General features: G+C 32.9%; 2 protein-coding genes across 2 annotated transcripts; one reads left to right on the top strand and one right to left on the bottom strand.

Annotated features, from left to right (window-relative positions):
• Positions 1 to 5,103: 5,103 nt before the first annotated feature.
• LOC126712337 (V-type proton ATPase subunit a3-like) lies at positions 5,104 to 14,753 on the top strand. Its single transcript, XM_050411634.1, has 19 exons — positions 5,104 to 5,120; positions 5,202 to 5,366; positions 6,107 to 6,151; positions 7,333 to 7,455; positions 7,566 to 7,673; positions 8,057 to 8,167; positions 8,264 to 8,437; positions 8,953 to 9,090; positions 9,982 to 10,089; positions 10,277 to 10,384; positions 10,524 to 10,672; positions 11,753 to 11,906; positions 11,998 to 12,158; positions 12,241 to 12,447; positions 12,738 to 12,921; positions 13,044 to 13,127; positions 13,243 to 13,436; positions 13,951 to 14,010; positions 14,094 to 14,753. The coding sequence occupies exons 1-19, from the start codon at positions 5,118 to 5,120 to the stop codon at positions 14,296 to 14,298; spliced, it is 2,481 nt and encodes an 826-aa protein (XP_050267591.1). The 5' UTR covers positions 5,104 to 5,117; the 3' UTR covers positions 14,299 to 14,753.
• Positions 14,754 to 15,151: 398 nt separating this feature from the next.
• On the bottom strand, positions 15,152 to 19,122 carry LOC126712338 (cysteine proteinase 15A-like). The gene is made up of 4 exons (XM_050411635.1): positions 18,607 to 19,122; positions 17,370 to 17,489; positions 16,023 to 16,269; positions 15,152 to 15,796 (listed from the first exon to the last, which is right to left on the bottom strand). The coding sequence occupies exons 1-4, from the start codon at positions 19,054 to 19,056 to the stop codon at positions 15,519 to 15,521; spliced, it is 1,095 nt and encodes a 364-aa protein (XP_050267592.1). The 5' UTR covers positions 19,057 to 19,122; the 3' UTR covers positions 15,152 to 15,518.
• Positions 19,123 to 25,920: the final 6,798 nt, after the last annotated feature.

Raw genomic sequence — 25,920 nt, 5'->3', positions numbered from 1 at the left:
CTACCAACCCACCAAAGTTTAAATTCGGCTAATTAGTTACAAATATTGGTGGTTTCAACTCGGCGGGTTGGGCGGGTTGACATTAACAACATTTGAAAAAAAAAATTTATCACAAACTACAAATTTTTATTGAATAATCTCAAAATATAACTAATGCATTAAAAAAACTAAAGGTAAATTTCATTGACTAGTCTCAATTCTAACATAAACATAGGGTCAATAAAAAAGAGATATATCATCTCTAGCAAAAGTAGGCTCTGCCTTACAACTTAGGAAATTAAAAATAGTAGGCTATGCCTTATAACTTAGGAAAATTAAATCAACAAACTCAAAGTTTTAACATTTCCAAAGTCACATCAAGGATTAAAAAAAAAAAAAAAATTAGACAAAGACAAAGAATTAGATGAATTGTATTCTTATGTGATATATAACATATTTAACTTAAATATACAATGAACTACTTGAATATACAATGAACCTGATTGCCAGAATGGCTTTACTTGTAATATTATATCACATTTTATAATATATAAACGGATCAAATGACATAAACTGAAATAATAAAAAATATATATTTAAACAGTAGAAGACAATAATGCAATTACATACCTTTGTGATTGTCGGTGAAGAATTGAAATGATAAGAAATAGGCTACAAAAAGGTTAAAGAAGAAAGAGGAAGGGAAAGATGGTGGCTGAAGGTGAAAGTCAAAAGTGAAAGGTGAGAAGAAAAAGTGAGACTTATGCTCTATTTGTTTAGCTCGAAAATCTTCTATAAAGATAGTTTTTCATATTTTTAAGTATTTGGTAACATGAAAAAAAAAAAAAAATGGTCAACGGAAAATTATCTTTGGTCAATGGAAAACTCTTATAAAAATAAAGCTTATTTTTTATAGATTGTTTTCCAAAAAAAAAATAATAATAATAATTGTAAAACAATCTCTCTCTCATGTAGCGCATAATTCTTATAAATATTATCTTCTTCTGACTCAGAAAACAATAATTTTTTTCGCTCATTCATCCTTTCTCACAATAAACTCTCTCATTTCTTCTTTTCCCTTTGTTTTTTCTCTCTTCTCACACCCTCACTATCACCCCCTCTGGCCTCTTCTCTTCCCACAGATTTCTCTCTCTATCTGCCTCTCTTCTATTTTTTCTCCCAATTTCTTCTCCCCTCTGTAACATTGTTTTTTAATAAGGTTTTTTTTTTCTCCTCACAGATCTGTCAACAGTTCTATAACAATTTTTGGTATTTATCAATCTATTTGGCCTATGTGGCATTTTGAACTATTTAAAATGGAACTTATGGGTATAATGGTTATTTTGAATTATGAGAAGTATGGTTAATATATATATATATATATATATATAGCTCTTGATTTGTGCCACTATAGTACACTTCCAATGTACTTGGTTGGTTTTTTTTCTAATAAAATTTCTTACGTTACTTATCAAAAATACTGTTCATATACATGAACAAGATGAGTATTTGAGATCATGAAAATTGGACAGCTAATTTTGATTGTATCCGTTGTTAAAATTTTAGTTTGAAAACCAAATTCATTCTTGGTTTTTTTATTATTTATTTATATTGATTACATTAGGTGAGTAATAACCTTGAAAATGAGATTGTTTTTCAAAAAATGTTCTCTAAAAAATGAGTCATTTTCTATAAAACGTTAATGTTGAAACAAACAGAGCGCTAAAGCCACAAAGTGTATACTATACATACGACTGAAGTAAATGGGATGGGTGGTAGGTAAAGGTATTTAGGGTTTTAATGTTGAATTTTTAGATTTTGTTTAAGAAATTTTTTGAAGGCTAGTTCTGTTTAGGGAATTGATTATTGATTAGTTGTAAAAATTTATTAGGTGAATTGATTAACTTTAAAATCTTAACAATCTGAACTAATATTTTTTTTATGTATGTATAATTAAGTGGGCAGGTTAGGTTGTAGCGGGTTGGCAATTAATCCATAACCCAATCCAATCCGCAATTTTAAGGGTCTAACTTGCCCAACCCAAACCGTCTAACTTAATGACCCGTATGGGGCTAGCGGGTCAGGCGGGTTGGTGGGTTAAGTGGATATTTTGCACGTCCCTAATTAGAATACACACAAAAATAGTAATATTAGTGTTTTAAACCAGGTTTAAAATATATTACATAACCAGAATACAACTACAAATGTTAGATAGGATGTTAAGTCTTTGCTTTTGTATATCAGCTATAAAGCAATCATTTTGTTAGATTATCAAGCGATGAATCAATAACAACCTTAGCTTGATTCCTCCATTCTCTCTTGATAAGCTTAGCTTCCATTTTTGTTATTCTCCCCCTTTCTCTTTGAACTCTCAAACATTGATGTCCGTTTCTCTCTCATCTTTATCTTATCATTGTTGGAGCCACCATACTAAAGATGGAATCCTACCTTCACCCATCTTGATTTACCTTGATCCTACCTTGCCTTGTTGCTATCTCTAACCACATGCAAATTGCCAATAAATATAACAAATATGTAAATATGCTCACCAAAGCACATTATTGAATTTAATCATGCTATATAGTATTGAATGAATCCATTTGGATCAATAAACGTGGTGATTAGAGATTGAGTTTTTATTTTTTATTTTTTATTTATAAATAATCCCTTTGACTTTGACTTCACTATTTTTTTTTTACTAAATTTGATAAGGATTGGCCTAAAATTTTTAATGAATTATGTTATTTTGAAGTAGTGCTTGTCTTAATTTTTGTCTTTAATCCAAGAAAAAAGGGTAACTTACACTGAGACCTCCCGGTACAACGAAATTATACTAGTTTTATATGATTTTCAAGAAATAATACTATGTCCCCTATTATCAAAATAATTGACACTCTTCCCACCTTCTAATGATGTCTACAATAAATACGAAATATTCCTAATATAAAATGACTCGGTCCGTTCCGGCTGATGCATATATTATATATGTCTATCTTTTCACCCAAAAAAAACAAAAAAACATAAAAAAAAAAAAAAAGAGAGAGGATTTTTTTAAAACCTTTTTAACTCTGATCATATTATATTTTTTTAATATAAAATGAAATATAAGAAGAAACTATAACCAAATAGTTCCAAAGAAATGCAAACAAATCTCATCCCTAGAGCCGAACAACCCCAATCATTTTGCCGCTACATCTTTCACACTGACCCATCCTTCCTCTACATCCGTACCCCTTGGTTATTAGCTACACAGTACACATGAATCTCCTTAATTAGTCCTTACCCATCCGGAGGTCCACATTACAACCCAAAACTGCATTGACAATTTTTGTGAGATAAAAAGCATGTTATGTTAATCCTCTTTTATTGGACTAAAAAACACGACTACTTTCGTATCTACCATATATGCCTTTAGAGCAGTATTGAATTGAGTCATGGACTTGGGTTGTGTATTGTTTGGCTATCATGACTATTGATTTCTTCTCTGAGTTTAATCAGAGTTGAAAAGATAATAATAAATTTTTTTCTTATAATTTTTTATTGGAAATATTCCTAAGAAAAAAAAATACTACTATATATATAATGTTGATATTTATATATTCTTTTTTTTTTTAAATTAATTTTATAGAAAGATTGTTTATATGTATAGGGACACGATTTGCAGTCCAAGTTCAAAATGTATGAGATTTTGGCCTAGTGAGCCTAGTACAATAATTTTGTAGAGAGTGGGTCAAAGAACTAAACTTTAGTGAATTGGACAACGGCTAATATGGATGAACTCCTTGTTCGAGGAGGCAAGTGCTCATATAAATCAAGTAAACAAAGTACAAGTGCAATTGTGATTGCTACAGTGCTCTTTCTCTGTTTTCCGATCTCCTTCCTCTAAGGTCTCTATTCTCATTTATACTACATTTCTTCCTTTATCTTTACCTTGCACGTGGATAGTTGATGGCTTAGGCTGATACTTGTCCCATCAGCCTCCTCTAGAAGTCTTTGGAGGATGGTTATAAGGCTGAAAAAGTATTGTTCAGAAGTCACTTCTTCATGAATGCGGTTAGAGAATTAGTTACAGACCATTCAATGTTGTGGTAGTAGTTTTCTCTTATATATTTTTGGGTTCTCATCTTTCTTGTACGTTTATAGTGCACGTCCCTATCACTAGAGCTTCTTGGAAGGCCACTTTGATCATTAGGATCTATACCCGATTTGCGTTTAGCTTATCCGATGAGATATTCCTCCTCGGATTCAGACTTCTCACGCTCTCGGCCAAAGCCCAAAACCCAATTGTATGATTTGGGCCCATGACCCCACAATATGTTATAAGAAGGGTTTAAAGGGGTGGAATGCCAATTCTTAAAAATCAAGTATAATGAATTTAATTTTACTATACTTTGGAGGTCTCATGGAATTTAACCAAAATAAAAATAAGTGTGTGTTTGGATACTAATGAAAAATTAAAATTATTTTATTATTCAACTTATTTTTGCTACTATTTATGAGTCTTACTGCACTTTTGATACTATTTATGGGTCTCACTGTACTATTTCAACTAACTTTTACTTTTATCTACAATACTTTCAATAATAAATTTCTAGTTTCAGCAAAATAAACGGTATCCAAACAGATATGGGTTGTGAGTTATAATTTTATTTTTGGGTCATGAATTATATTGGAGTCGGAACTCGGAAGTACATGGGGTTTACAATTTAGAGAGGTGTCATACTGGTACGCTGGGTCCAAATGCAAAAGCCCATTGCCCTTCGAAATATTCACTGCAGTCCACAATTTTCCATGGACCTAATGCCAAAGACGACGGTGGGCCGCTTATAACGCAAAACAGCGTCGTTTGAAAGAATTTAATTATTATTATTATTTTTTAATGTTGGTTGAAAGAATTTCTTTCTTTCTTCAAAAGTAAAAGCTACCTCACAGGCGCGTGAAAAACGACGGCTGACTGAACAGACAGAAAAAGAAACATTAGTAACAAGCAGTCAAGCACCATATATATATACACGTTATATTATAAATGGGCCTAGCTAGGCCCAGCCATCTTCAACGAATCGCATTTATAAAAGCAATAAATTAAATCAATCTCAGGATCTGATCTCCCTCGCTCCTTTGTAAAAAAGGAAAAGAGAATGGTAGGTAGGTACTCTATATCATTACGTATATATGCGTTTTTTGTATGGTATATATTATAGTTTAAGAATTTGGTTGATTAGAAAATGGGAGAGAGAAGAGGAGGAGGAGGAGGAGGTTGGGCAAGTGCGAGTATGGATCTGCTACGGTCGGAGCCGATGCAATTGGCGCAACTCATCATTCCCGTCGAATCTGCTCACCGCACCATCTCCTATCTCGGCGACCTTGCCCTCTTTCAGTTCACAGATGTTAGCACCTAATAACCTTTTCTTCACATTTTTACAATTTCTACTTTCTATTTTTTTTTTTTTTTTTTTTTAATAAATCCAATGTGATCCGCTATTCCATGCCTCGAATTTGATATACGTTGGATGTTTGTTATTGCTGAAGATCATGATTGCAAGAATTGCATTTACTTTCATTTACCATTCCTGCTTTTTTGGTTTTGGATATATATCTATGTCTATGTGCTAAGCTAAAATGATATCATGGAAGAGAAAGCTTGAGATTTGAGAAATTCATTGTACATTGCTCAGACTGGACTTTTTCTTGGTTGATCCATGATTTGAACTTTTCTTTTATGATATTTTAAATTATAGAAAGGTTATGTCTATAATATTTTGGCAACAAATCCTAAGTTACAAGTGGGCAAAATAGTAATTTTATTGGTAGGTTCAAATTAGAAACAGTGACAACTTATCACCTAATGCTCCGTTTGGATTGAGGAGAAGGGAGGGGGAGTAGAGTAGAGTAAATTTAGTACAAAATTAGTTTATTTTTAGCCAACTCTATTCTACTCTCCTTCACTCCCTCTCATTTCCCCCTCCATCCAAACAGGCCATAAGATTTGTTGTGAAAGTGTTGTGAAAATATTGTGTGCGTAGTACTTCTTTTTTAAATTAATATCATGGCAATGAGTCAATTTTGTGATGTTTTCTCTAATTGGCCAACTCTTTTAAAAGTGTGTGTATCTATTTCTTCTTTTCAGCTCAATGCAGAGAAGAGCCCGTTCCAGAGGACGTATGCTGCTCAGGTATACTTCCTAAGCCTAGGTTTCTTAATTTGTTGGAGTTGCCTGCTTGTGTTGTTTTATCATAAGACGAGGTTCCTCGTATTTGTGTCAAGAGTCTTGCAATTTGGTGGCATTGTCCGGTCTTCTTTAAAGATCATGGATTTGAATCCCCCTCTCTCACTTGTTGTAAACAAAAAAGAAACGCATATGTATGCTATCAAAATATAATGTATATGAAAAAATTGGTCTCATATATAGGGTTTTGAATGAACTGAGCTGTTTATGAATAACTTGGTTTTAGTTTGGGAAATGAGTCCGGAAAAATGTTGCTTATATTCGTTTAATTTAACAAATAAGCTAAGCTTAAGCTTAAATTTTGGCTTGACCATTAAACGTGTCAAGTTTAAACATAATAACATGTTCGTGAACAAGATTTTTGTAAGAATAAGTCTCAATTTAAGTATACTATACATATATATTTCTATATGAACTCAAGATTATTGAGATTAGATTGTGTAAGTTTGTATTATTTGTAATTTATTGGTGATATATAATCAATTTTGTAGTAGAAAATTTGAAATTATATGTAATTTTTAACAATACAAGGTTGTTGAATCTATTTTTAAAAAGTTCTATCTAATTAACTCAAATAATATAATTTTATCATTAATTTAGTTATGAATTATTAGCATCGATTTGTGAAAGAGTAAAATTTTTTAGTCTTGGTGTTTACTATATATGGAAGGTAAGTTTAGAAATATGGCTAGACGCTCTAGAATCTAAATGCTTTCAACTAAATAGAACTAAAATAGAATACTTAGAATGTAAGTAACAGTAAAAACAAAGATGAAATGGCAGTAAGACTCGATGGTCGAGAAATACAAAAGAGTGAGCACTTTTAATATGTTGAATCAATATTTTATAAAGAAGGAGAGATTGAAGAGAATGTGAATCATAGGATAAGAGCCATTTTTTGTCCCATCTCTCTATTAATACAATCTGTGAAGTGTGAACTTTGCTATGTTGATTCCCATTGATTTTATGCACCTTGGATATTGGACAATCCAAAATTAACTGCCATTATTTTTTTAAATATGGTTTGAGTTCTCATATGATTTTGATTAAATATGATTTTTTTTAATTAATAACATTCTATATCTATGTTATGCATCTATGAATGTGTGTGTTTTTCTACCACGCAGATTAAAAGATGTGGGGAAATGGCTCGCAAGCTTCGTTTATTCAAGGATCAAATGACAAAAGCTGGTTTGTCACCCTCAACAAGAATTACTAGAAGCAATGATATTGATCTGGACAACTTGGAGGTTGCTATATATTGTAATATTGATTTTTTTTTTCAAATGTCCCTAAAACTTCTGATGTCTTATATTGAAATAAATCTTTGTGTGTGTGCGTCTTTGTGTGTGGGTGTTAGGTCAAACTTGGAGAACTTGAAGCTGAGCTGTTAGAGATGAATGGAAACAATGAAAATTTACAACGGTCTTATAATGAGCTAGTAGAATATAAGCTTGTTCTGCAGAAGGTTTGGGTTGCTTTTCTTCTTTCCAACTAGGTTTTAAGAGCATTTGAACTAAAATAGCTTCATTGTACTCAGAATCTAAAAGCTTATTGGCAATACCCTGCTGTTACCCCTGCTTATGTGTAGCTATATAGTGCATAATTATTCTACTTATTTTAAATTATGATCTCTCTCTCTCTCTCTCTCTCTCCCCCTTGCATACTTCTATGCAGAAGAAAATTGCTAAGGTCATATGATCACATTCACCTCTGATTCGTTGCTGAAAATATTTGTTTTTTAGGCTGTTAGGCAGAAGAGATTTATTTCAGTTAGAATGGTGTTCTTTTTTTCTTCTTCTTATATTTCCAAAGTTATGAAGTGAACTGTGAGCTTTTTTCTCATTTCAGGCTGGTGAGTTTTTCTATTCAGCTCAAGGCAGTGCTGCAGCTCAGCAGAGAGAAATTGAAGTGCAGCACATTGGTGAAGGATCCATGGACAGTCCTTTATTACTGGAACAGGTAAAAGCTTTCTAGTCTCTATACATCCTTTTTTGACATTAGCTAAAGATCTTTTGTTTTTCCTTTGCATGATAGTTAGGGATTTGGTGTTTGTAGGAAATGATAACAGACCCATCAAAGCAAGTTAAGCTGGGGTTTGTTAGTGGTCTTGTTCCAAGAGTAAAATCAATGGCTTTTGAAAGGATTTTATTTCGCTCAACCAGGGGTAATGTGTTTTTGAAGCAAGCTGTGGTGGAAGATCCTGTCATTGATCCTGTTTCGGTAGAGAAGGTTAATTCCAGAACTTATAATTGTAAATTTTCAGCTTTTAGAGGGGCATGAACATGCGATTCTTTATAGCCCTCCACAATGCACTCCACACATGGTGGGGCAATTCAAGCACAGCTCAATCTTTTCTCATTTGTGTTAAATTTTTCTACTTAATTTTAACACGCCTGTAGGGTATATTGGTCACTTCATAGTTGGAAAAAAGACAACTTGATGAGATCTATCCAGCTTGTTGCTCCATATGTTACTATGGATGCGTCTCTTTTTGTTTTTGTTTTTTGAATGTGTTGCCATTTAAAAAGTGTAGTTGTGCAGTGGAATTTATGGCTCTTAATTCAATTGTACATAATCTGATAAAAGGCATATGATATCCATATTTATATTATCATTATGGTAAATTTTTCTTCCAATATCAAGGTTTATCTCCTTCATGATTACTAAAAAAAGCTTGTACCCAATGCATGATTACTGATTTTGTGAATTGACTTTTTAATTGGGAAATACGTATCAATTGTCAGGTTGAGAAAAATGTTTTCATTATCTTCTATTCTGGAGACAGAGCAAAGAACAAGATTCTGAAAATATGTGATGCTTTTGGAGCAAACCGTTACCCCTTTGCGGATGACTTAGGCAAACAACTTCAGATGATCACAGAGGTATGAATGATTTTCTTTAAGGGATTCTTGCCTGTCTTTTATTAGTAATAAGAAGCTTCAGGATATGCAGCATGATTATTTCTTTATATTCTCTATCATACAATTGTGTTATCTAATGATAAACATGTATTCTTGAGGACCTTCCTTTATTTATGTTTTTAGTTTTATGTATATTTTTTTGGTTGGCACATGCAACACATTCATAACTTGCTACAAAATAATGAAATTTTCCTAATTGCTCAAACCACATCAATTGGTCACATTCCTTTTAGACTCTCCATTTTGAGCATGATAATGAAATTAGTTTGATTTCATGGGTGTCCTTAATGGTATGGATTTAGTGCCCTGAAGATCACAAGACTTAGAATCAGTAAGACAATGCAATGTTGTGTCTAAGGGGTAACACGATGTGAAATTTTCATTTTATTAGGGGTAGAATTGAAAGCCACATCTTCAAATTAATATATGAGACATCTATCCCAACTTGCTTACAAGTTCTCATCACTCCACCCAACCCCCCCACACCCAAAAAAGTGGGAAGCTTATTTTTTTTAAATTAAAAAAAAGGGAAGAAAGGGATTGTGTAGGGTGAAATTTAAATTAGAAGCAAGTAGGACAGAAAAATTGGACAAAAACTCCTATTTCTTGGTCAAATGGTAACGGTTGGTACACAACATGAGCTAGCCTTCCTTTGATGCACATGGGTTGATCTCAATACCTCCCTTATTTAGGGGTTTTGACTTTAGGGGGGTTCCATTTGGTAAACACTGCTGTTCATGCCTTGTTAAACTGTACGAAATGCAGTAGCTTTAGTCAGTTTGTCTAATTGTGAATAACTAATAGGTCACAGCCTCAGTGAGATCTTAATTTGGTATTTACTTTGATTTCTAGGTGTCTGGAAGACTTTCAGAGCTGAAGACTACTATAGATGCGGGGCTGCTGCATAGGAACAATCTACTACAGACAATTGGATATGAATATGAGCAGTGGAACCTTCAGGTTTGTTTGAGTTGCTTTATTTGATATTCCAATCCCTTCATTTATTGCTAAAGAATATGAATTTATCTACTTTTTTTTCTTTCATGTGTGTGCATGCTTATGTATCTGTATGTGTGTTGGCATTGATCTTTGAGTATATGCATTTTGCATTTTGTTCTGGCACTTAAGTTTGTTCCTAACTTAATAGGTGAAGAAAGAAAAGTCCATTTACCACACTTTAAATATGCTGAGCTTTGATGTGACAAAGAAGTGTCTTGTTGCAGAAGGTTGGTGTCCTATTTTTGCAACTAGTCAGGTTTGTGCTTTTATCTTGTATCTGTTTACTGATTTAACACTGCACCGTGTATTTCACTTATAAATTTTGCTGAATTAGCTTTATGTGAAGTATATTGTTGAAGTGATTGCTTAATTAGCTTAGTCTTGATATTTGCCAGATTCAAAATGCACTCCAGCGGGCAACCTTTGACGGCAACTCACAAATTGGGGCCATTTTCCAGGTTTTGCATACAAAGGAATCACCACCTACCTATTTTCGCACAAACAAGTTTACTTCTCCGTTTCAAGAAATTGTAGATGCATATGGGTGAGTTACTTTGGGAGGCCATGCTTATGCTGTCCACAGCTATAGTGTGTAATGCAACATCTGCTGGGGGTTGGAAATCTTGAATTCATAAATCTATTTGTGACTTGATATCTTGTAGTATTGTTTGGAAAAATTTGCATGGTACTTGCAGTATTTACGCTATTTTCTATAATTCCTATCTTCTTGCCAAAAAATAAATGCATTTGAAATTCTATTTTCTTAAGTTATGCTGTACTATTTGTTTTTTGTACATTTGAAAATGGAAAGTAGTGTATTTAGGAAATAAATATGATTTGACTTGTGGGGAGAGAGAGAGAGATTTACAGCTGATCATGTATTGCGAGTTGTAACAAATTGATATTTTGAATTAGTAATTTCATTAAGAAATGCAAAAGGGATGCAACTCATGTGCACAAGATATTTACAAGAATTATACCAATGTCATAACATATTGATTACATGATATTGTTAGCAGTTTCACATAGACCATCCAACAACATTTGATTTTATCCATTTAATTATTTTCAACTGCATTGAAGACTAATGATTTTTACATTGATTTGGTTATTAGTTATCTCTTTATTTGAGATTTCTTGGGTTATGCCTAATTTGGTTAACCTATTTTTGTGGACTTGTTTATTGTCATTGCCAAATGATATGCCATTTAAGTATAATGAAGGCTTGCTAGTGGACTCTCCTGCTTTTGACCCCTGTCCATATTTTTCCTCATAAAATCTCATTAATTTCTCTCCTTCTAAACCAATGTCTCTCTCTTCTCTCTGTAGTATTTTTTTACTCTTCTGTATTTGTAGGAAAACAATTGATTTATGTGAAAACTTGATGTACAAAAAAGCTCAAGCTTAAAAGAATTTACCTAACAACCATTCTCGAAGTTGTGTAACTGTTTTTTTTTTTTTTTTTTTTTTTTTTTTTTTAAGAAAAGAATTTAAGTATTAGATGATCAAGAGTTAATATTATGTTATTCATCACTAAAGATTGTTCATTTCTCAGTCAACAAGCTTCATATAAAAAGAGATATGCCGCATGCTGGAGTACTTAGCTAGTGCGATGTTTTTGCAGGGTTGCCAAGTATCAGGAAGCAAATCCTGGTGTATACACAATTATCACATTCCCTTTCCTTTTTGCTGTTATGTTTGGTGATTGGGGCCATGGTATATGCTTGTTGCTGGCAACATTATATTTCATAATCAGAGAAAAGAAACTTTCCAGTCAGGTAATTGTTGCGTGTCTTTCTTGTTGTCTGTAAACTCTGTTCTTTCCTTGTAGGTGTTTCATTTGAGCTTATTTGATTGTGCTAACAACAGAAACTTGGAGACATCATAGAAATGACTTTTGGTGGCCGTTATGTTATCTTGATGATGGCGTTGTTCTCAATCTACACAGGATTGATATATAACGAGTTCTTTTCAGTCCCATTTGAATTATTTGGGCCCTCTGCCTATGGATGTCGTAACCCATCCTGCAGGTACTGAATTAGTATGAAATATTACATATTTGTAAATATGTTTTCCTCATTAAGTTAGTAACACTAGTCCTTTTTGTCACAGTGATGCTTATACTGTGGGTTTAATAAAGGTGCATAACACATATCCATTTGGCGTGGACCCTAAGTGGCATGGTAGCCGTAGTGAGTTACCATTTCTTAACTCATTGAAGATGAAGATGTCAATTCTACTTGGAGTAGCCCAGATGAATCTTGGAATTATACTGAGTTACTTCAATGCAAAATTCTATGGAGATGACATAAATATCCGGTATGCTATACTGCTCAAGTTGATCTTTGCATGCATTCATGCATGTGTGGAGCACACTACCTTTGTAAGATTTATTAGAAGTGTCTATTTCTGTATTGTTCTTTGGTAAAGCTACTAAAGAATTTTTAAGATAACATATATCTGGATGTGCATGTACATCCATGATTGCACAAACATACTCTCTCTCTCTCTCTTAAATTTATATTTCCAGCTTGTGATGAATATGTTTTTATTTGATATCATAGTGATGATTGTTAAATGTTATATTATTAATCATGTATTTGCTTTAGATACCAATTTGTTCCCCAGATGATATTCTTAAACAGCCTGTTTGGCTACCTTTCGCTCCTCATTATTGTGAAATGGTGCACTGGTTCACAAGCTGATCTGTATCATGTGATGATATACATGTTCCTGAGTCCTACTGATGATCTGGGTGAAAATCAACTTTTTGTTGGTCAGAAATTCCTTCAGGTTTTTATTTTTATTTTTATTTTTATTTTTATTTATTTTTAAATATTGATTATGTAGAAATTTTCCCATGCTGCACAAGAAAAAGACACTCATTCTTAACATGTCCATTTTTTCATTACCAGCTTCTGTTACTACTATCAGCCCTTGTTGCTGTACCATGGATGCTGTTCCCAAAGCCTTTTCTCTTGAAGAAACAAAATGAAGAAGTATGCTGAAAACTTCTATCCATGTAGTTTCATATTATTATTTTTATCTTAGAAGCTTTTGTTTTATTTTCTCCGCTTGTTTTGACCTTCTATCATCAATGTCACGTTTTGTCAGAGGCACCAAGGTAAATCCTATGCATTACTTCACAGCATTGATGATCCTCTTGAAATGGAATCTCATCATGATTCCCATGGTGATGAGGAATTTGAGTTCAGTGAGGTCTTTGTACACCAACTTATACATACCATAGAGTTTGTGCTCGGAGCAGTGTCTAATACAGCTTCATATCTACGTTTATGGGCCCTCAGGTAAGTAGTCAAAAACCTCAAAATCATTTTATGGAATTCAACTGAAGTTTGCATCCTAACATGCATGAGTATACATTGTTCTTGCATGTTTCCTCATTAAACATAGTGCTGGTACTTAAAAAGTAGTGAAGCATGCAGTATAATGGGTACAATGCATGGGAGTTTGACATGAGCAAGGCCTAATGGATAATGCTTTATATGAAAAACTGTGATTCCTTGAGACAATGAAGATCTGACCTGTTCTGGCCTACAGGCTGCATGTCTTCATTATGAAAACCTTTTTAGCCCTTATGGGTGCATCTTTTCATAATTGAAATCACATTCTTTAAACAGATCCTAATTCTATTTTTCAGTATCAAGTCTTCATCCTCTGATGTCTTCATTATGAAAACCTTTTTAGCCCTCTGGGTTCATCTTTTCATGATTGAAATCATGTTCTTTAAACAGTTCCTAATTCTAGATTTCAGTATCAAGTCTTCATCCTCTGACTTGTATAACTTTTTTCATTGTTCAGTCTAGCTCATTCAGAGTTGTCTAGTGTATTTTATGACAAGGTTCTACTTCTAGCCTGGGGGTAAGTTTATTTACTCATGCTTTTTATAGCAAAAACAACAAATTCTTACAATTCAGTATTGAATGTCTGGCAAATGATTGCAGGTTCAACAATGTCATTGTTCTTATTATTGGCATTATCGTTTTTGTATTTGCAACTGTTGGTGTGCTACTAGTGATGGAAACACTAAGTGCATTCCTGCATGCATTACGACTTCATTGGGTGGAGTTCCAGAACAAGTTCTACCAGGGAGATGGTTATAAATTCCATCCATTTTCATTTGCATTACTTGGTGAGGAGGATGAATGATACAGCGCTATGAGTTCGGTCATAAGCTAAAAGATAGGAGACAATATTGATCACATTAAAATTTCTAAAGTATATAATTCATCAATTCTTTCATATGAAGTAGATTTTAGAAAGGTAACATAGCAATTGCTGGCTAGTTCGGGGAAAGCAACTTTCTCACAATTCCCTGCCCACTTCCCACTTCCTGTTGCTTATTCTTTTAAATAAAGAGCCTTGCCAATAAGGCTGCCAAATGTATATTGTTAGGAATCTACCTGCAACTGGAGAACATGCTACTCGTTTCTCCCATAATACAGTTAAAAGAATTACTTTATTATTTGCTAGGCTGATATTAGTCTGTTGTAGCTTCTTGTACAATTTGTCTGTTGCCTTTTTCTTTCTGTAGAGCTGTTGTGAAGATAAGGGAGCTGTAATTGTCTTTAATGATTACTTAATTAATGATTGATTTTAAACTATTGCTGCCATATATAAAACTAGTTTGTTAAAATTTCTGTTACACTAAATTGGATGAGTTAGATTTTGACTAGTTTATGAAAAATAGGAAATTCCTCTAATTTGTAAATTTGTTCCGGATGTCTTACCCTTTTTTTGGCTGGATAGACATGTCTTACTTTGAAGACTTACCATTACTGTCATTTCACATATTTTAGAGGCTCTGTCATTGAGCTGTTTCAAATGCCAAATAACCTGTAATAGTTCTCACATTAGATATTCATATTTCCTTACGGATAATTTACCTTTTGCTAATTGATTTCTGTTTACTGATAGCCCCTGAATGGATCTGAGCCATGGTTCCACATGATAGTTGATAATATGCCCTTTTTTTTTCCCTTCTTTTTTGCACACGTCAAGATTAAATCAAATATTGAAAGCAATCACATTCTAACATCTGTTGGCATGCCATAAACATGATGTAGCAAACCATAATTAACCATCCCATTACATGGCATCAAGCTTCATTTACACACCAATGCACCATCCCCACCGAAGCATACAGTTCCAGAGATTTGAGCGAAGTGGGGCATATAAAAATATGTATAATAACTAAGTTTTTAAAATAGACAACTATGACACAAACTAGCAAAGAACCTCCAGGAGCAAGACAACTTTCAGAGCAAGTTGATAGGAGCATCAAGAGTTGCTACAAGTCTAGGAAGTCATCTTAATATTTACAACTGTTTCACTTGCCTAACACGGTACCCACCAATGAACTTCATAATCTAGTCACTGGTGGTATGTAAAGCAGCCACAGTTGAAACCATTGAATCCACTCCGCATACGTTACGACCCCTGCAGATCTTGTAATATCCATTCTCTCCCCAGTTTTCTCCCCAAGAGTTCTTTATGATCCAGAATGGCTTTTCCTTGAACCGGATAGGAGCATAACCAGCAGAACCATACCCCACTAGAAGCACCCCATGATCCAATTGCCTCCCACAGACGTATGGGCACGAAACTTTTCCGATGTAAGTCTGCATGAATACTGCATTGATGCCAACTGCACAATACAGAGCAGAAGAGTCATTATTTATTTCCCATCCATCAATGATTTACTCTATCATTCTTAACCTCATTGTTCAAATAAAACTGGTAGATTAACAATGAAAACAGTTTACACAGCCTATCATAATTTCAACATCAGTGTACACAACCAAAGAAGAAAACAAATAAAATGGAAATGAAAACAATTGACTAGGTTTCGAAGAAGGTTAATTGGTAATTACTTGCAAGAGGGCCATTCTTCACCAAATTCGCGGCAATTTGTTCTTCATCAATCGAAACGACACTGAAGTTAGCTACAGAAGCAACAATTTTGTCCTGGTCAAATTTGCAGGTGCCACGATCGGTTCCAGTGTAAGGATAATCCTTCTCTCTCTCAAGTCCACCAGCCTTGAGCGTGTACTCAAAGGCAGAAGTCATCAGCCCACCATTGCAGCCTGAGTCGCATGCACCATATTCCTCAGGATCACACTGCAAAAAATTACAGGGGTTATCTAAGACAAGACCATACTGATAGTAATCATCTGAAGCAATCAATGTGACACAATATGGCTGCTTAGAAATAGTCATATTTTGGTTTTTCTCTCACGCTAGCTAGGTTGTCAAACTTCAGAATAGTCATGGATATACAAGATCAATGGGTTTAGTTTTAGTCTTGCCAAGACATGCTAGTCATCTGTGAGTGTGACACGGGTATAATGAACTACATGCCCAAACTTTAATTTTTGTTTTGTTTGTTTTCCAGGTTTGATGACTTCCATTTCTGTGCTGTTTGTGGAGGCTGCATTACTCTATTTTGAGATAAACTGTTTGCATGTTTTTTGGTTGCTGGATGAAACTGGGGCAAGACCCCAGTTAGGTTACCATCTCTTAAAAAGAACCACGTGCTTTGGAGTATCACATGATATCTTCATTAAAAATTAGAAGCATTTTCAAATATAAAAAGCACAAGAATTGAGTCTAAAGAAAATTTACCATCAACAATGAGTGACAATTTGAAACTTGGCCTATATTTTTTTTGAAACTTAGCCTATATATGTATAAGTCAAGCAGCAATTTTTATGGGAAGCTTAAAACTTTAGATTTAATATGGTTTGTCTGGTTATAGAACCAATTCAAACAACTCATCTATTAAAAATAAAAAAGAACCAATTCAGACATGCTCTTAAAATCATACTCCTCGCTAACATCTTGACAAAGAGAACTCAAATATTATGACCAAATTACTCTATTTTATTGCAATTTATAACTTTTACTGACCGCACAACAAATTTCGAGCCAAAGAAGAAGAAAAAATTCAATATTGGTGTGTTGACTGTGTTCTAAAACCATACTACTAAAACTACGTTCCGATTTTTGTAAATTGAGGCTCTAAAATGAGTATTTATTAGTATTGAAGTGACACCAATCACATTTACTATCACGTCAATTTGTAGACTTTATATAACAAAAATTTATAATATCTTAACCATTTTCCTAACAATAAGAGAGTAAAAACTATAAGGACATATTTACCACAACCCCAAAAATAGGAACAAACAAACAGAAAGGAAGAAAGAGTCAAACCAAACCTCATGGTCACAATCCACAAGCTGTTGCTCACTGAGGCTCACTAGCTCCCCAGTCTCCAAAAAATGAGCTCCTTCCAATGCCCCCGTAGTACTAAACGCCCAGCACGATCCACAAGCACCCTAATTCCCAACAATATATATATATATATATAAATCATATCCATTTAGCTCAAACTTTATAAATTAAGACTAAAATTAATATAATAACAAATAATGCTTCATCCCAAGCTACACCACTTATTAAATTAGATTAAAAAAATTTGTTCATCCCACAAATAGATTGCATGCTCTCTTCATACTGATCACACCAACCAAATTTCATATCATTCCAATTCATTTCCTATCTCATCCATGAATTCTCCTGTTATATTTAAAAAACAATATAAAAAATAATAATAATAATAAAAATAAAATTTTAGTAACAGAGTTGTCCACTAAACTAAATGAGTTCGGACCACTGCCCACGTATATTTTTTGGGTAGACATTCATTTGCTTCGCCAATAACTCAGAGCAATGAACAATTAAAAAAAAAAAAAAAAAAAACCTAAATTACAACTTATATTCTCTTTTAAATTCAATCTATTTTTAATTCAGTCATTTAAATTTCATTTGTTTTATTCAGTCATCCAACTTCTATGTCCTCCTATCCAATCAGCAAAATTAAGTTCACCAAAACAAACTTTTTTATTATTATTTTTTTTATAGATACACTAGACTTTCAACAGTTCATGATGATTATGGTGTAGGCAGGTTTGAACTCTAAATTCCTGATCGGATGACAAAAGACTTTACCGGTAGAACTAACTGAAACTCACCACCAAAACAAACAGTACAAGAACTTTGATCTATTTTCAATTCAATCGTTTGAAGTTTCACTCTTTTTCATTTATTTATTTATTTTTCAATTCAATCATTTAACTTCGATTCATTTCTAATCTAGTCCTTCCATACAATCCCCACAATTAAGTTCAACAAATTGAAGATTGGACAGAACTAAATTGAAAATAAATTAAACAGAAATTACTCAAATGATAAGAATGAATTTTAAAAGACTAAATGATTGAAAACTTATCTTCATTAAAAAATAAAAAAAACCTGAATTGAAAACCGATTAAAGTCAGAAGATGTCATTTATAATTTAGCTAACAAAATATTAAAAGATTCAACTTTCTTTTAACTTACTTCAAAATTGTAGAAATCAAAATTAGTATTATTATTTTTGAATAGTTTGAAAACCTGGTCTTTGACGCCGGTGACGGCGCCGTGATCACGCCAGTCAAAGTCGGTGGGGAGATCGTTGGTGGGAAGAATAGGAGCCTTCTGAGCATCGGCAGGCAACCGAAGCCGCTTCAACCCGAGAAAGTTTCGCCGGAACTCAGCCGGAGTGAGATCCGAGAACTTCGTGACACCGTGTTCAGCGCTGGGGTCCAGCTTCTGGTGAATCTTGGCTCTGCGCAGGTTCGCCTTGAACACACCGAACCTGTAATCGTGCTCCTCTGCGCTCCCGTAGCTTTTCCCAAATCTCGCCTTGAAGCTCGAGAAGTGGTGCTCAGCGTGGAGGAGAAGATCGTCATCACCGTCCGATGACACCACTTGCTCGATCAAAAGATCATCATCATCGGCGGATATGGTGGACACGACCACAGAGAATAAGAGGAAGAGGGTGAAGAGAAAAGAGCGGTCCATTGTTGTTGTAAGCAAACACTGTGCTGTGAGTGTGAGATATCTCGCATGTTTGGACTTTGGAGTGTAAATATAGGATAGTTCCGAGAAGATGGTATGTTTGGTTTTGGCTTTGGTTTGCTAATGTTGTTTTGACACGTGGTGTGATGTTATTTGCTGCAAGTTGAGCTAAACAAGACAACAGAGGGTGAGGTTGCTTTCACGACTTTGTGTAAAGTAACGACGGACTATAGTCCATTATTATTGCTTTCTCCGTTTCTTCATGGAGCGTGCCATCTTTGTTTTTTATTCATCATTATCTTCTCTCTCTTTTTTTGCAACTTTGGATTTTTTGTGTTCCTTAATTTTTTTAAAAATGATTGTTTTAATTGATATATATATATATATATATATATATATTTTTGTGTAGAGAAGATATTTTTGTTTGAGGTGCAAAGTGTTGGAAAAATGGTTTTATGCAAGTGTTTGTGTGTGTGTCTTTTTTTAATATTTTATAGCCAAAATAAATGTGAGTCGCACAAGTCCTATTCGAGTTGGGCCCTCGATAAGAATATCCCTTTTTCAAAAACAACGAAAAAGAGAATAAAAAATTTACTCCTAAAGTGATGAAAATTCTTAATTTTCACAGAAAATGAATTGGACTTTGGATGATCCTATATGCATAAGTAAATTGACTATTGGGTTGGGCCCGGCCCATTTTGTATTTAATTAATATTTCATTATTGCACCTTCTTTGAGTAGGTGCAACTATGTTATTTCAGTAGTTTATTTTATTTTATTTTATTTTTTTTATGCATAGAGTTATTCAAAGAGAGGAAACCACAGTTATGTTCGTTGTGTATAGAGATTGTAGTGCTTCTTCTGCATGTTGTTGATCATTGTATCTTTGGAGGCAGAAATTCATGAGTCTCAAAGCAACATTGAAGAAATAGTGTAAGAAGCGAAATGTGTCTTAACTCTTAAGAAGATAATGTCAAACAATAGCCTTGATCAGTTTTGCATTAATTATATATATATATATATTTAATTGTTTGTAATTATTTATGCATTAAACGTGCATGTTATGTTTCTTGTTCTTGTTCACAAAATCACCAAAAATTTTTTTTTTCCTTTTTTTTTTTGAGAAACCAGTCAATGAGTATTATTAAATAACAGAAAGCAACTGTCTTATGAAATTTTTCATTAAGTTGTTTAAGTTTAGCAATTTTTCTCCAGTGATCCTGCACCATAGGGACGAAGCCAGGATAGATTTGAATAGGTATGTTCTGAATATATTATCATTTGATTGATTTGGTTAGTTTTGTCAAATATTATAGCATAATTGATAATTAAAGTTGTTAAAAGTTGAATATATTCCAATTTTATAATAAACTAATAGTAGTCCCATATGTTGCACAGTTTTGGTCCAAGATAGTCTATTTGGTCCATTGGGTCTATTTCAGTCTGAATTGGTCCAATTTGGTCTATTCAGTCTATTTTCATCTATTTTAGTTCACTTCAGTCCACTGGGTCTATTTTTGGTCAATTTGATCCATTTCAGTCCACTTTGGTCTATTTCTGTTTACTTCGGTCCATTAGTTCTATTTTAGTCCAATTTGATCCATTTTAGTTTGTTCGGTCCAGTTTGGTCCATTTCTATCTACTTTGGTCCATTCGGTCTATTTTAGTCCAATTTGATCCATTTCAGTGTTCAGTCTACTTTGGTCCTCTTTGGTTCATTTCTATCGACTTCAGTTCATTGGTTTTATTTCGGTCCACTTTGGTCCAATTCAGTCTTTTGCTCCAATTTGGTCCATTTGGCTTATTTAAAAATGGGAAAAGACAAGTTTAGGTTGAGAGCATGGTGAAACCCGAAATGGGTAAAGAATCGGAAAAGGGTTTGATTTTCAGTTTTTATAGTAAAACAAGCTAGCGGTCAAATGTATCGATAAAAATAATTAGGTGAAAAACACATTTTGGTCCCTACATTTTCAGCCGATTTCTGTTTTAGTCCCTAAGTTTTTTTTTTACCGCTTTTAGTCCCTCTCCTGAAAAACCGTTCCATTTTGGTCTCTACTGTTACATCATAAACGGATATTGCTGATGTGGCAAACGGCATGCACTGTTGGCCTGACGTGACCATTAAAATAATAATAAAAAATACCACGTCAGCATTTAAATTAAAAAAATTAATTTATTAATTTTAACTAAATAAAAAAAATTAAAAACAGAATTAAAAACTAAAAATCATATGAATTGAGATCTAAGTGTGTCTTGAACAAGAACACCAAGAACACAAACTCAAATCCAATAACACAAACCCAGAAATTAAAAAAAAAAAAAAAAAAAAAAAAAACCAGTTGAAACCCAGATCTTGGCGTCGAGGAAGCCAAGGTCGATTCCGATAATATGTGAGGCAGCTTCGCTTACGACACACCGGGTGTCCACTCCATCCTTTTTCATTTTTAAAATATATATAATTTTTTTTTTTGGGTGTTAGTACATTGATTCTAACAACAATCCAATAATAATTCATTCTAGAAAAAAATTAAAAATTGAAAGAAATTACCAGCGACACAGCAATGATCACAGTAAACGGATCTGCGATTGCGAGATGATGATGATGATGATATGCGGATGACATCCTCTTCGACCACGTAGAGGGAGAGCATATTATTAGTAGTGTGACTAATACTGTGGGAGGTATTATAATTTATAATTTTGGGTTTGAGGTGTGGTGGTTGGTTAGAAATGGAGAGTGAGATTGGATTGAGAGGGAGGGGAGTGTGAGAAAGGGAAAGAGGGTTGTAGTCTGTAGTGTAAAAATAGAATAAAAAAAAAAAAAAAAAAACCTGTTCAAACCCAGATCTTGGATTGCTGGTTTTTTTTTTTTTTTTTTTTTTTTTTTTTTTTTTTTTTAATTTCTGGGTTTGTGTTCTTGGATTTGAGTTTGTGTTCTTGGTGTTCTTGTTCAAGACACACTTAGATCTCAATTCATATGATTTTTAGTTTTTAATTCTGTTTTTAATTTTTTTTATTTAGTTAAAATTAATAAATTAATTTTTTTAATTTAAATGCTGACGTGACATTTTTTATTATTATTTTAATGGCCACGTCAGGCCAACAGTGCATGCCGTTTGCCACATCAGCAATATCCGTTTATGATGTAACGGTAGGGACTAAAATGGAACGGTTTTTCAGGAGAGGGACTAAAAGCGGTAAAAAAAAAACTTAGGGACTAAAACGGAAATCGGCTGAAAATGTAGGGACCAAAATGTGTTTTTCGCCAAATAATTATGTTTAATGCATGATATCTGAGAGCAAGAAAATAGAAAAGTTGTCTAACTTACAAATTACACCCTCTAACTCTAAGTTTGGCATGTTTTCAATTTTGTCCTTAAAATCTCATTTTCTTCATTTCAATCATTTCACTTCAAATTGTTTTTAATTTAGTCCTTTCATCTGCTAGTAGCCTGCTCCCCCTGGTTTCTGCTGAAGATAATGTGGCTCTTGCATTACCGTTATATGCTAAGGAGATTTTAAAATTTCGTCTACGCAAAGAATCCAAGAGCTACCTTCAATTTTTGATTAGGAGAGAGAGAGATAATCGAAAATTGGAGGTAGCTCTTGAATTCTTTGCGTAGATGAAATTTTAATGCCCGCTCATACCATGAATGTAAACAACTGCAACTTCAGAAACTCCCTCTAGTTTCTCATGTTTGTTATGTTTCTTAAGGCAGTGAGATATGCCATGTAAATATGAAATGTGCTTTTCACTTCATTAAGTTAAGAGGGATGAGGAATTGGAATTTGAAGTGAAAAGGGATGGAAATACATAAAAACAAGATCATTAGCATGTATCTTCACAAGAATAAAATTAACAAAATATATCAATAGATTCAATACCATCATTAGTTTTCTCGTAAATTTCCAAGCCATTATCCTCTCCCAATCCAAAATTTTCCCTCATTTTTAATGACCATATCAGAACAATAAGTAGGAGTGCCATATATAAAATTGCATGATTTGATATATTTGAAATAAAAATAATTTGATTTATTCTTAAAACTTTTTGTTGAAAGAAGTGTAGTCTAAGAATTGTGAATTTTGGAAATATGAGAATTAATGTCTTTTAGCTATGATGTAGTAGTTTTTAGATCTTTTGGCATCGGTCACAAGGTTCCGCATAGTGGGGGTTTTTTCTTTTAATTTCTTTTGACTATGGTCACGAGGTTTCGTAAAAGTTTTTATGTTAAAATATAACTTTTCACAGGAATCAAATATAATATATGGAGAGCAATTAGCTGTAAAAATCCACAGTCCAATGGTCATAATTTTTAAATCATTGCACTCATTTTGAAGGCTTGGAAAAAGATATTGGTTTGTAAAATATGACAAAAAATTCATATTAAAATATATAGAGTTTAAATCATAATTAAGTTAAAGTTTGTTTGACAATTTAAATTTTGTTTATTTTGTAATCATTTAATTATATATTAATTAAATGTCTTAGAAGCAATTTTGTTTTCAATTTATTTTAATCTTGATATTATTGAATATTATATCTTGAGTCAGACCTATACGCTGGGGTCAAAAGAGCAATTCTTGTACCTAAATTAAGTGTCGACTCCATCCTCCTCCCTAACCATGAGTTGGTAGTATATTACTGGATGCATGTGTAAGTTGAATCCACACCATGCATCGCCCAAGAGAGCCATTCTGATGGCAAATATGGGGGTGTTTACAGCTTTACGGGCCAAACCTTGAGGCGTTTACAATATCTATTCAAAAAATGCTCATGAAATGAAGATTGACGCAAAGATTTACTTAAAGAGATGAAAACTTTCGATGAAATATTCAATGAGTAAGATCTGTTTCTTAAGTAGGATGGGGATTTTCCAATGAAATATTTTGATGAAGATTAATTCATTAAGTTGAATTGGAGATCTTTCCCAGTGAGAATTTTAATGGGTTCGATTTGTTCATTTTAAAAGATCAGGATATTTTTCCAATGATAATTTTAGTAAGGAAGATTTGTTCCTTTTTGGAAGAGATAGTATCATCAATTGTGCACAAGTTTTTACCTTTTCCTTGAACATGTGAAAAAATAAAAAATAAAACGATTAAGGGCAAAGTGGGGTTTTCTAAATCATATGTGTTCAAGGTGATCTTGAGAAAATTATTTTTCTTTTCAAATAAATTAAAACATAATTGTACTGAAATTTTTGTTTTTGGCAACCCATAACTTTAGCCCTTGTCTATATATATATATATATATATATATAATCGAAGTCTTTGAAACTCCCACAATTTTTCACGTCAGTAAAATATTTAAATAAAATTATTATTTTATTTATATAAAATTATTTTTGTTCAATAAACCTTAGCAATAATATAACTGGTGAGGTCTAGGCTAATAATTGGAGTTAAGAGAGACACACGTAGGACTTTTCTCTTCCTATCTCAAAACCCTAGCAATTATCTCAGCAGCTTAACACTCTCTAATGGTGTTTAATTAGCCTATTTAGTTTTCCTGTATAAAATGTTCTTCCTCCACAAAACATGACACACTAAAAGATTAACAGAGGGAGACACCACTCATATAAAAGTAACTGTTTGAGCGAGCTATTCGGCTATTGTGGTAGCAAAGAATCGTGAGACTCAGGTTCCCTTCCTATTCCTTATTTAACTTTTATTCTTTCAATTTTGTTGGGAAGATACTTGAAGCTTTCTATAAAGAATATATTATAAACTACTTCGCTTCATAACAAAACATAGATTCGGTATTTAGTGTGAGAGGTTTGGAGTTTAGACTTTAGAGAGAAAGTGATCTGGAGTGGGGATTCATGAGCTAATAATTTCTTGGTGATTTTTATTTTGTTTATGAACTTCTCTTTACTTTTTCTTTTTCTTGCCTATGTTTAGTAAGTAATTGTAAATAGTTTGATAATATATATATATATATATATATAAGCTTTACATATATAATGTATTGTAGGGATTTACGCTGGTAATGTGTTATCTAAGCTTCAGATGATAGCTATTTCTATTTCTATTACTAGTTTCTATAGGAAAATATAGTATTCTTGAATTTGCAAGCTATATACTTTTCTTTGTATTGTTATGGTTGGTGACATTGGAGTAATAACTATATTTTATATCAATTATATTTACATGACAATCACACTATGTATATATATTTTACTTTCAACCCTGGTCGGCCTACCCAAATTAAGAATTAGGTATATGTCTTTGTGAGATAATAAATTTTTTTAAAAGCACTATTAGTATTCAAATGATTTTTCTTGCAAAATTGACATAAAAGCATTACACCTCTTTTTGTTCATATTTATATTTGTATCATTCTTTTAATTAGGAACAAGTAAGTTCATTTCAGAATAGTATATGTTGTTATAGTAGTCATCTTGACCATTTTAAGTTTTAACTTAGCCTCATTGATTTTATAAATTTAATTGCATAAATGTATATAATATATTTTGTGAATTTTTTTGATAAATTTGTAAAGCATGGTATTATTGAGAATAATATCATTTTAATATGTAGTTGAGTTTAAATATATCAGGCATTTTTTTTTTTTGTTTTTTGTTTATTCATTTTCTAATCATATATGTAATTTTATTAAACTATTTCGTGCATCGCGCGGGTTAGTGACTAGTTTTTTACTATTCTTTTGTCTTTTGTTGAATAGGCGTATTTGAGATTCTCGATAAGATAATGTCATGGAGACATTTTTACCTATATGGGGTAGGGAGTTTTTGATGGATTTGAGGATTAAGAGGCTGTTTGGATTGGGTGGAAATTGGGTTATATAACTCAGTTTCATCACCTATAATCCAAAAAACATGGGACCCATAAAAAAAGTTTGTT

This window comes from Quercus robur, chromosome 2, assembly GCF_932294415.1.
Source record: "Quercus robur chromosome 2, dhQueRobu3.1, whole genome shotgun sequence".
NCBI classification, from domain to species: Eukaryota; Viridiplantae; Streptophyta; class Magnoliopsida; order Fagales; family Fagaceae; genus Quercus; species Quercus robur.
Note: the sequence above shows the minus strand (reverse complement) of the source record. Positions and strands in the feature narration are given on the sequence as shown.

Coding starts and splice junctions, on each gene's coding strand:
- LOC126712337 (XM_050411634.1), top strand. Junction 9,091..9,981: donor AACTTCAGATGATCACAGAG/GTATGAATGATT, acceptor TTTGATTTCTAG/GTGTCTGGAAGACTTTCAGA. Junction 12,448..12,737: donor GGAGATGACATAAATATCCG/GTATGCTATACT, acceptor TATTTGCTTTAG/ATACCAATTTGTTCCCCAGA.
- LOC126712338 (XM_050411635.1), bottom strand. CDS start 19,056: ATGGACCGCTCTTTTCTCTTCACCCTCTTCCTCTTATTCTCTGTGGTC. Junction 17,490..18,606: donor TCACCGGCGTCAAAGACCAG/GTTTTCAAACTA, acceptor GTTGGGAATTAG/GGTGCTTGTGGATCGTGCTG. Junction 16,270..17,369: donor TTGTGGATTGTGACCATGAG/GTTTGGTTTGAC, acceptor AATTTTTTGCAG/TGTGATCCTGAGGAATATGG.